This window comes from Cyanistes caeruleus, chromosome 20 (genome assembly GCF_971803275.1).
Source record: "Cyanistes caeruleus chromosome 20, bCyaCae1.hap1.1, whole genome shotgun sequence".
In the NCBI taxonomy this organism is placed as follows: Eukaryota; Metazoa; Chordata; class Aves; order Passeriformes; family Paridae; genus Cyanistes; species Cyanistes caeruleus.
In genome coordinates this window covers 6,161,890-6,173,933 of record NC_141720.1, presented here as the reverse complement: position 1 = coordinate 6,173,933, position 12,044 = coordinate 6,161,890, and the positions used below count along the sequence as shown (strand labels likewise).

Here is a 12,044-nt window from a genome sequence, read left to right as displayed (position 1 = left end):
CAGGGACCCTGTGACAGCTTTCTCGGCCGAGATGGGAAGGGATGGAGGAGAGGCTTTGCTTCACAAACCCCCTCGGGCAGTCCCGGTGCTCCTGCAGGGCTCTGAGGAACAGCCGGCTGGAACAGCAGGGATGAGCTGAGATCCTGGGCCGGTGGCCTGAGGTGGAACAGCAGGGATGAGCTGAGATCCTGGGCTGGTGGCTGAGGTGCATCAGCAGCTCCACGGCGATGGCTGGCACTGCCACACGTCCCGGCAGGACAGGGGGTGCCAGGCCCACCAATGAAGAGGGAAGGAGAAGAAGCAGCAGCTCCGTCTGGGTGATGGCAAATTCCCATCTCTCCACAGCAACAGCTCCCAGCAAAGTCCTTCTCTGAAGCTGAAGAAGCTGCAAAACTGTCCCCACCCTCCCTTTTTCCTGTCCCCTTCCCTCCTGGGCCCGGCCGAACCTTATGTTTCTCACGCACCCACCAAGTACCCTCAGTCAGGCTTTCCCCGCAACTAATGGGTAAAAATGCCACAGGTGAGCCAGAACTAAAAGAAGGACACCTAACTCCCAACAACTGGATTTAGGGAAAGGTTTTTTTCCCCAGAGGATGGTGGGGCACTGAACAGACTCCCCAGGGAATGAGCATGGCCCCGAGGCTGCCAGAGCTCCAGGAGTGTTTGGATAACAGGGATCATGGTGGGATTGTTGGAGAGCTCATGCAGGACTTAATGATCCTTGGGTCCCTTCCAACTAAGGATATTCTCTGATTTTATGGTTCTGCATTTTTGTGATTCCAGGCATCTGGACATGGCACTGAGCGATGTGATTTAGGGATTACAGTAGTAGTGCTGGGTGGATGGTTAGAACTGCTGATTTACATCAGTTCATCCATACAGAATATTCTGAGCTGAAAGGGACAGACAAGAATCAAGTCCAACTCTCAAATAAATGACCCACACATGAACCCACAACCTTGGTGTTATTAGCACCATGCTCTCCTGAACTAATCCCATGATTTCACAGGTCTCTTCCAACCTTGCCGAATCCGTGATTATTGACGTAAGTGGCCCAGGAAAAGAAGATAAAAGTTTCAAAAAAATAATAGTTTGGTGGCGAGCCATACCCCTCCCCACACGCCCGGACTACATTTCCCAGCATGCATCGCGGCGGCGCGGTGGGGCCTGTGGCGCCGGCCAAGATGGCGGACGGGGCGCTGAGCCCCGGCGTGAACCTGGAGGCGTTTTCCCAGGCCATCGCCGCCATCCAGGCGCTGCGCTCCAGCGTCACCAGGGTCTTCGACTGCCTCAAGGATGGGATGCGCAACAAGGAGACCCTGGAGGGCCGCGAGAAGGGTTTCGTGGCCGCCTTCCAGGAGAGCCTGCACTCCGTCAGCCGCGACCTGGGGTGAGCAGCGGCCCCGGCGGGGGTTCCCCGGTGGGCAGGGAGGGGGTCCCGGTGTGTTCTGGCTCCTCTCAGCCTTCTTCACTCCAGGGGAAAGTTTTAGGCGAATAAATGCGAAAACGCTCCGTTTTATTCCCCTCATCCCACAACACCATGCGTGTTACCCCTTCGTGCTGTTCTGCTCCAGGGTCTCCAAAGGGTTGAACGTGCTCGTAATATTCACCTGGTTTTTGTTCTAGTTTTGTTTTCACGAAGGACCTCTCGGTGGGATTGCGTTGACAAGGTGAAGGTGTTTGGCTGCAGAGAGATTTATCTCTATATTTTGAAGATTTTTGTTATAAATTAAAGCACCTCCTAGATGCAGACTGTTCCATAGCATGTAAGGGGTTGAAGATAATCGTTTTATTACCAAAACCTGTCAGGCTGGAAAGTTATCCCAGGTAAGTGGAGTTGCTTAGTACCAGCAGGTGTGTTTTGTGTAAGTAGAGACAAACTGCTGAGGCTGAAGACGTGGAGGAAAGTTAAGGGCAGAAGAGAGAGGCTGGCACACAGTTTAATTCAGCAATTTTGTGTATTTAAATTGAAAACCCCTACACAGACACGTGAATTGAGTACTTAGTGTTCATTTGGGGACATGGTTTAGTGGTGGACTTGGCCATGTGAGGTTTATGGTTGGACTTAACGATCACAAAGGTGTTTTCCAGCCTAACTGACTCAATGATTGACTGTATTGATCCCATCACTGGGTTGCTGGGTTTGGCTGTATCCCCCTGGGAGCCATCAGCACTGCCCAGGGATGTGTCCATAGGTACTTAACTGTCCCTTCCCAGAACATCGTCTGTTTCAGGGTCTTGTGTACGATAATTTCTTTCTTGTTGATTAAAAGGCCTTGCTGATTTCTAGCTGGATGATATAATTTGTTACCCACTACTCTTCTGTTGGGGAAGCTGGTGGATAACCCTTCTCATGAATGGTGCTGTACCCAGCTCTAGGGGTAGGTGTTGTATCCCTTTAGTTTTTAGTTTTCAGGTTGAGGAGGCCTCGCAGTTCCCTCCATGGAAGCTGAGCTTTTCCTTTGGTTATCCTCCTAGCCTGGCTCTTTGGCCTCCTAAAGAGTAATCAGGTATAACCCCAAAATCTCATTCCCAGACAATAATAGGTAACTACTGAAGAGCTGGACTTGGATCCTTGTGGGTCCCTTCTACCTCAGGGTATTCCATGAACTGGCCTATTCAGGTAGCAAGGGAATACTCCAAGGTGTGCTGAGGTTAATATTACCAGTGCATTTTTATGTAGTGAAAATATTGACTGGTGTCTCTGTTCAGAAAATCCCCAGTTATTATGCCTAGTCACACTTGTGTTATTGTATTCTTTTGTCAAGGAATATTAAGCAGATTTGCAAGTGTTCACAGCACCAGAGGCTTGGAAAGAATGTAGGCCATGGAAACTTCAAGGAATGATGATTAATAAAGGAGAATCTTATGGTAGTGAAGTCTGTAAGCCTTTTAACTGTCAGTTCCCTGATTGTTGGGAGTTTATTTTTGTAACCTGTCTTAAATGTAAATTGAGGTATTTTGGATTTTTCTTTACAGCTGTTTTCATAAGCTGCCTTTTGAGTGCTAGATTTAATTTAGTGGAGGTTCTGAAGTTCAGACTTGGGTGTAGCACTGAGTAGTCAGAAGGAAAAGCACTTGATTAGTCATGTCACTTTTCACTGTTTTTTGTATCTGTGCAAAGTGACCAGTCTTTCTTCTACAGTTGATTAATGCAAGTTTGAAAAATTGCTTAACTTTTGTTATGATTAAATGTTGTGTTTGACAAATGAGGTATGAAGCCATGAGAGATCATTTCACAGTGAGGGACTTTTTCATGGGAAAATGGTGCTTATTATGCTTCAGTTGAGTATTTTACACTACAGATACACAAATTGGTCATGAAAATCAGAAGGTCTTTCCTTGTCCTGAGAACCTGGAAGGCCAATACTTGATTAGAATAATCACAGCCTTTGCAGGACTATCTCCAGGCTTAGGACTAATGCTAGTTCTTGTGTATGTTTATATGAGGACAATGTTAATTTGCAGTTCTCTAATGAAATTATGAGGCATCTGCTTTCTTGGTAGTTTAAAAAAGTACTTCTAGTATTGCTGGCAGTGCTGAAGTCAGAATTTTGTAGTTTCTGAGGAGCTGCTTTGCTTAGGAAGTGCCCTGGGCTGTGAACAGGACCTGCCATAGTCTGACTCTTTCCAGGTTATTTTCAAAGACTCTTGACTTGTACTTTCTCTCTGAAGAAGAGCTGAGCTTAACAACCAACAGACTGTTTCAAATTGTTTCAGTAATAAGAGGGATTATGTTTTAAATCAAATTTGGGATGTATTTAAAACTCACTTAGCTACTAAAATTGACTTGGTGCATGCTGCTGTCCCTGGAGGATTAACATCTGCAGTTCCCAGATCTGACTCTAAAAAATTCCATTCTGCTTTCTTCCAGGGAACTGGAGCGTCTGAGCAACCTTGTTGGGAAACCCTCAGAGAACCACCCCCTACACAACAGTGGGCTCCTGAGCCTTGACCCTGTGCAGGACAAAACCCCCCTCTACAGCCAACTTCTCCAGGCCTACAAATGGTCAAACAAGGTAACAAAATACATCTGTGTGATTTACTTGTGTAATCCCATTGCATATTGCATTAGCCATACAGCAGACACCTGAGTGTTTGGGGCTGTCAAAAGGGCTGACTTTTTATTGGAATTGAGGAGCATAATATGTACCTAAACTTGCTTTCAAGGATAAAATGATGTTTTAATTAAGGGGAGACTTTTCTGTGATACCAAGGTGTGCCCTTGATCTCAAAGGGGATATTAACTCCCAAGCATTTCCACATTTAGCATCTTACGTAGATATAAATTAAAAGTATGTTGTGTCTCTGCATCTGGCAGTAAACACTGTAGGGAGATATTGGAACAGAGAATCAGCAGCCTTATGTCACCTCCAAACTATTTCTAGGAAAGAGTCCTGTAGGGAAGTTGTCATCATCAGAAATCTTGAAGCCTTTCCCCTACCATTTTCTCCAAAAAGTGTGGTCTCAAAAGCAGCTTTGTATTCAGCAGCTTTGACATCCCTCCTGTTTTCATATCATATATCTGGGGCTGAATTGTGAGTAGTGTCAAGGAAAAAGGCAGATAATATTAATGCAGTCTTTTACATATAAAAAAATTGTTTTTGCTGAAAGAAACTTCTTTCTCAACAGCATAATTCCGTTTCATAAACCTCTGTGTTGAATATATGTGGGATTTGGATAGGTATGTTTCCTTTTCTACTCTGAACAATCTACTTGTGGGTCAAAAATAATAATTTTCTCACCTAATTTTCTTAAATAAGTAAACGTGGCATCGCAATTACTGCTGGCCTCTGAGCACTCTTATATTTCAGGTTCCCATCCTGTTTTTTTGAGCATGCCTGTTACTTTTTATAGAAGTATTAAGATGAGTAAGTATTTAAAAGCTTTCTTAAAATTATGTTTGAAATACTGCAAGCTGTTAAAAAATATAAAAGATGGATTAATTTCTGTTACAATAATTATTAGTAGTAAGTGTGTCTGGAGTTGTAGATTTTACAACCCTTATGTGAGACAGCAGGAATAATAAATCTGAAAATAGTTAGAGCATTAAAAGAAACAGTTCCACTTTAAATTATTTATTATGATACATGAGCCAGGAAAACTTTGAGAGTACAGAAATACTTTGTAGGCAAATTCTTGTTATACATTGAGCCAACCATTCTAATTTCACTCAGATTTAAGATAGGATACTGCAATAATGTTTATATGAATACCACAGTAATTCTCCTACAGTAATGGGTCAGAATACAAGTATGTGTTGATGATTTTTAAATCAGGAGAATTTGGCACTGAGAGAAATTTAGTATGATTGGAAAATGGGAGACAGGAAAGATTTCTAAGTGGAAATTTAGTAATTGAGAAGGTATTTCATGTTTCCCTGTGTTCCTTGCTGTTAGCAGCAGATTGTTAGCACTGAAGAAAAAATAATTAATTTGCTACTTTCAGCAAAAGTAAAAGTAGGAGAACTTATAAACTTGTAAGGCAGTTAAGTCTTTGGGGATTTAATTACTTCTTTATGTCATTATCAGAGTAAACTCAGGCAGTAATGAAATAGCTTTACAGAGCTGTTCTAATGTAGTTTTTTATTAACTTAGAGTGTTATGGAGCTTTAAAGAGCAATTTTTTGTAATCCTGGATTCTGATTTGAGAAAGCTGAAAGTTTTAGTATCCTGTGCACTCATATTCACAATGAAATGTTGCAGGAGAAAAGCAGTACCTTTTATTTTAGCTATGAAACAGAAGTCAGAGACAACAGAGATAAAAGAAAAACACTAGCTAAGTTGCAGGAAATGTGTTGCCTGTGTGAGGGTGTGAGCTGCTGGCTTTACCAGCAGAGATCCTTCTGTTCCTGCTTAATTCTTCATTGCTAAATACACTTCAGGAATAAGAGTTATTTCATTACTTCTTCTGGTTGCCTTCGATTCTTATTATAGGTCTCTTGTTTCCAGCTGCTTTGCAGGGATGGTTTGGAAGTGATGGTCTGTCAATACTCTTCAGGTCTGCCTGCATTTAATTTTTAATTTGTGACCCCTTTGTGGCTTGCCTGCTTGTATTTTTGATGAGTTGAGATAAGGGCATTTTCCTCTGCCTTTGACTGTTCATGCATTACTGATGGCATGAACGGCCCCATGGCTGCCAGCAGAGGAGACTTCTGGGGCTGTGGTGCCATTCCAAAAGAACATTCATGAAATACAAGGAAAATGAGTGCACAGACTGTGCTGCATGTCTCAATGCATTCTGCTTATTTTTAAGACATGAGGAGACTGTTAAGTCGCTTTTAGGACAATAATAACTGGTAATTAATGGTAATAACTGGGCTACCTATGAAAAGCAAATTAGTATTCAGTATATCAAAGAACTGGCCTGTGGTTCATGAGGATACTGCATGTTGGAATAGATGTTTCTTTCTATTTACAGCTTTGTTTTGATGTTGGGTCCAGCAAATGCCTGATTTTCTTCTGGTCTTGGATGCATGGACAAGTTTTTGGGTTACATAACAGTGCTGGATATGAAATGTAGTGAAGATTGTAGTCACAGACATAAATGGAAAATACTGTGTTTAAGGTGTGAGTGGTGATACAGGAGATGAGACTAAGCTGACACTTAACTGGCTTGGTTTGTTTACCATAATTAATACTTGTAGCTGTGCTTTATGTATTTGGAGATCTACTTTCTGGTGCAAATTTACTGACCTCTTTGGCTGAGTGCAGTAGAGATGAGTTGCATTTAATTGTGATTTCACAGATACTCTCCCTGAACATTTTTTACTGCTCCTGTGAATCGCAGCACCGTTTCTTCCATTTCTGATTTTAAGCTTACCTGCTTCAGGAGTAAGAAAAAGTCCAGTGGGAAGAATGAAAGCTTCTTTTTTTTTTTTTTGCCTTTTGTGTTCTCTTGGCAGCGCTTGTTATTTATGAGCACCTGTTCTCCTGATATTTACTTACTGTAATTTATCCAGTAGTTTTGCAGATGGTAAAGTTGTCTGTGTAATGGAAGCAGCTGTTGGGGAACACAACAGCTTGTCAAATGCATTAATTGCATACACACGAAACTGTAAAGGAACTTTTCCTTTTTCAGGTGTTTAACAGCTCTCACCAAGCCATAGCTGAAAAACACTGGAAGTTTAAGTTTATTTTATTGGAAGTAACAGCTAAGTGGTTTTTCTTCTTTGCTTTAACTTACTTTATGTGTGAGTAGAAATCATGGAAGTGAATTACTTTGCTGCCTGTGGGATGCATGGAGGCGTGTAGTAGCCATGGAACAGTATTTAGGTCTAGTTGATAAATTTCTTTTCCCCTCCTCTTCAATTTTATTTAAGAAAAGAAGTTATCTTTATTACAATTGAAGTGCTGTTTCCCAGAAGGATCCATATGTTCCCTCTAATGTAATCCTGGAGATATAATATTAGATAAGGTATAAATGAGCTATCATTCTGCAAGGTTAATGCAGAGAGAGTATTATGGGTAAGGTAGGATGTTTGTAGCTAGCAGTAGGGTTTTTTTTTCTTATGGACTGTCTCTGTTGAGTCATTGCACTTGAATTCTCGGTTTAGTAGTTATGTACATCTTGACAGTTGATTTTTTCTTTTTGTAATATACTGCTGTGTCTGAGCAGGTGAAATCTGAGATGACAGCAGCAGTCAGGAGGGCTCCTGGTTGGTGTGTGTGTGTGCCTGGAGCATTTTGGACTGGGTCTGCAGAGGCTCTGCCTTACCACTCATTGCCAGCTGCCTGCTTCACTTGGAATTCAAGGGAAATCAACACAGAGCAGAAGGCATCAGCTAAGCTTAGATTAAAGAAATTTTTGAAAGTCACTTTCTAGGCTGAAATACTGATTAAGTTTTGATTTTGGTTTTTTTTTAACAAGGTGTGACCTGATGTTTGTGGTAGATACTGCAAGAACTCTATTCTCTGCTCTTCAGGATGCTTCTATGTTAGGTGCCCTTGTGCCACCCTTCCCTGCTCCCAGTGCTGTTTGTTTCCTGCAGGAAATGAGACCACCAGCTCATGAATATCAGCTTCCTTTACTAAGCAACTGCCTGTTTCTCAATATTTGTTCTCAATACTGGGTGACAAAGAGGTTTTGTAGGGGGAGAAAATACTTGTTGGTGCTGTGATTAATCCAATATCATACTTCCCCACACATGAAATGTTCAGTGAAGCTTGTGCTGGTGTGATCACTTGATCCAGCTGCAGTAATGCGAATGGTCAGAGCAGGTTTTTGGAATCCAGGAATCAGCTCATTCTTTGAATGGTATAAACTTTGGGTTTCTGCAGCTTCAGTGAGGTTATTTATGGCCTGCAGTGTGTACTTGCTCATCCTTTGCCCTTGGTAGACTGTTCATGTCCTCGCCCTGTGGGTGCCCGAGGCAGTGTCTGTTAAGGGGTTTCCACTGGCTCCAGTGGAACAGAAAATAGTGTATTTTATGTCGACTGAGCAAGGAAAATGCTTTTTTGCTCAGGTTTCCCCTCTCTTGCTGGGATGCTGTTAAGTAATTCGTGCCCCACACTTGAGCTTTAATCACTGTAGAGGTTTTTTTGCTTGTTTATTGTTTATTTAGATTAAGGATGTGTGCAGGATGGATCAACTCTCAAACCAAGCTCCAGAATTACTTTCAGCCGGTGAAGGAACGCTGTGTTGTGTTTGGAGAGCAGCAAACTCAGTCTCCCCTGCATTGCTGAGTGACAGCAGCATCAGCTGAGTTCACTTGCTCAAGTAAAAATAGTCTTCTGCAAGTCATCTTTCCTTCTCCCCCTTCCTTTGCAGTGAGGGGTTTCTATTCAGACCTTCAAATAATTTTATTAACAGCAGTAGAAGTGGGGAAATTGAGAGCAATTGTAGTCTTGAACAGGTGATGTTATTTTAAACTTTTTCCTCGATTTTTAACTTCACTGAAGTGCAGTGTTATATCCCCTGCTGTTCTCAGAGCTACATTTATCCATGTTCTTTATTCCAGTTCCAACTCTTCTTGAACTCGTGTGTAGGTGGTGGTATTGTTTTATCTTCATGAGATGATACAAAACGTGATAACCATGTGTTTGGCAGTTTTCTACTGCTTCAAGCAGGAAGCAAAAAAAAATTAACTTTTCTGACTTTGTAACTTTCTGGGGAAGTAGGATTTATATCAAATTATTTAACTTATCTCAAAAGATTATTTTGGGAACTTGGATAAACTTTACAATATCTGTGCATTATAAGTTTTCTAACTGAATAAAGCTGGACAGGAGTTGTCATAAATTTATTTGAAAATAATATGCTGGGAAATGCAAAATGAAAAAAAATATTACTGTTGATCTGCATGTGGAAATAGGCTACAAATATTTGGATTTAAATTTTTTGCTTCATAGCTTCCTCTTGTTTTTACATAAATAAAAAATTTAACTGTTAAGATTACCATTAATGAGTCAAAATGAATTTGTCACATGACTGAAGAAAAAGGGTATAGATAGGTTTTGTTTATTAAATTATTTTGATATGTTTTCTGATAAATAATGTGTATAAATTGTTTTTATTGTAGGGATCAAAAAAAAGCAATCAATAGGGCATGTAGAGAATGACCAGACTTCTTACAGCTGCACTTGGTAGCTTAGTATTGATTAGACACAAATACTGAGTTTAATGACAATAAATGACATTAAATGTTAACCATGATAGTAGAGAAACACTGCAGAACAGGAAAAAAAAATTACTTCATCTTGATTGTAAAAGGACTTGTTCATTCCAGGGAGCATTAATTTTGAATTTTGGGTGTGCTCAAACATTCTGAAGTTGTTGTGGTTTTACAGTAGCATGGACAATGTAACTGGATTATTGTGATGGCACTTCTTGGGTATTTTAGGTAGGTGGCCAAAATGTCATCCTTTCAGAACTTTTATTCCTACAAAAATGCAGCATTATAATATTGTGACATCCTATTCTGTGGAGATCCCGAGATTCTGATGTAATCTCATTGGTGAGAGCAGAATGAGAGTTTCCTAGAGGGAGCTGCATTGAGAAATCTACCCCTGGGCTCCTTTCCTGTGCACATCAGCCCCAGGAATTTATATTCTGGTCACTGGAGGAATGAATGGCCCAGACTGGTGAGTTTTGTACACTGGACACAAAATAGGAGCTGGGCCACTTGGATTCTGTTCCTGCTTTTCTTACTAATTATTATAACCTTGAACAGGAGACACAAATTTTTACTGTGCCTCATTTTTCGTGTAAATAAAAGAGGGTAATATCACCTAACCTATTTCTTGGGAGAGTTTCTAGTCTAAGTGTGTCTCAAGTGTGTGCATTGAGTTGTTTGGACAGAAATGTTTTGTAGGTGCCAAGTATTATAAAGCCAGTGACTAATGTTGTTTGCCTGGCAGTCTGGAAAAATGCAATTCTGTGTGATTTTGGGCAAATATCTGGTAAAATGCCCTTGCTGTTCAGGATTATATTAATGTTACAGTTTGTTTTTTGTTTTTTTTTATGACTGGGGAACAAGTGGTTACCTCTCTGCTTCTAACTGCTGCAGTTGTTAATTACTGCTCAGTTGTCTGTTTGGAGAAGACTGACTTTTCTTATTACAAGGTTGATTTTAGTGCCCAGCCATGACAGGGATGGCAAATTTTGGTTGTGTGGAAATTATCCTTGATATTATAATGTGGGAGGGAAAAGCACTGGAAAAGCTGTGATGAGGAAGAAAGTGCTTGTACCAAAATGTAATTTCAGTAGTCCTTGTGTGCTTTACTGGAGAAGGAAAAAGGTGGGACATGACATTTTTTTGAGAGTCTTTGAGCTCTGCAATGATAGTTTTAAAAAAGTAAGGGAATACAGTGAGAGGGGGAAAATGTTGAAAACAAGAAAAACAGGGATGCTTATAATAATAGCAGCAGTAAAGGCAAAATCACCAGCTACTGCTTGTTAGACAGGGTTTGTTTTCCCTGGAGATCCTGCCTAAAGCAGTGTCTGGGACATTAGGGATGGGTAACATCAGTTATGTCTTCTCTTTGGAAATGAATCTTCCCTCCTCAGCAGTGAATCCCTGGAATCTTTCTCTGTGTTTCTTTGCCTTTGACTTTTAAGTTGGTTTCTGACAAAAGTCCAAGCCAGGAGTATTGCAACTATTTTATTGTTATCTTATGGCTATAAAAGTGGTTTTGACACCTGATAATATGAATTAAATGAAAATTGCCAATGTGTTTTTTTCCTTGCACTATGGAAAGTTATCATGGCAGGTGAGAATTTCCCCCATATGCTGACTTGTGCTAGTAGAGAAATTGGTTGAATTTATTTGACATTTTAGTAGACTGAGGTTACTCTTTTACTTCAGGAAGAGAAGAGATATGAGGAGTAACTTGTTGCTTAAAAAATAAGAAATAATTAGTCTTTGGTTCTGACCGTGATAGACTTACTTTTGCTACATAGTTTGAATGTTTTATATCTGTGATATTCCCAGAGTTATCATAGTAATAATTCACACCAGGATGCTGTTATGAGGTAAGGTTATGTGTCCAAACAGAATTGCCTTTCTTACTGAATTTTTTTTAGGATTTTTTTTCCAAATCTCAAGTAGCCTGAGAGCAATGATAGGGTGTTTTTATATTGTTATGCCAATTGTTTGTTGTTATTCAACAGTATTTTTGTTTTCAAGGCTCTGATCAAAATAATGCTGTAAGCAGTACCAGCCTCACTTTTCCTAATTATGGGAAGTGATCTATCAATAACACACTGTTATAAATCACAGCCCCCTTGTCAGCTGGTGGGAATTATTTAATGCTTTGCAACACCTTTATTTGCTAATGAGTGGGTTTTTTTCCCCGTTTCTTTGATAAGTATTAATGTCCTAGCTGTTTGCCTATTTCAGGATGGAAATGATTGATGTGGCTCTGTTTTAACCAAAACACTGCTTCCCACTCCTGGTTCTTCCTCGTCTAACTCATTTTTTCTCTCTGCAAGAACAACTCATACAATTCATGCTGGATGGCTCAAATATGTAATTAATAGGGCAGTGATCACTTTCCCTTTCTAAGTTGTGTAATGTGATCATCAAACCTAATTAAAACTGCCTT

At 40.5% G+C, this 12,044-nt stretch overlaps 1 protein-coding gene across 1 annotated transcript in view; it reads left to right on the top strand.

Moving 5' to 3' along the window:
* The first annotated feature begins 202 nt into the window (after positions 1-202).
* Positions 203-12,044, top strand: part of MED27 (mediator complex subunit 27) — an 84,284-nt gene continuing 72,442 nt past the window's right edge. Inside the window, exons 1-3 of the mRNA XM_023938228.2 lie at positions 203-520; positions 1,010-1,390; positions 3,875-4,019. Coding sequence (XP_023793996.2) covers positions 1,143-1,390; positions 3,875-4,019 — 393 coding nt within the window. The 5' untranslated portion in view covers positions 203-520; positions 1,010-1,142. The remainder of the gene's footprint in view (positions 521-1,009; positions 1,391-3,874; positions 4,020-12,044) is intronic.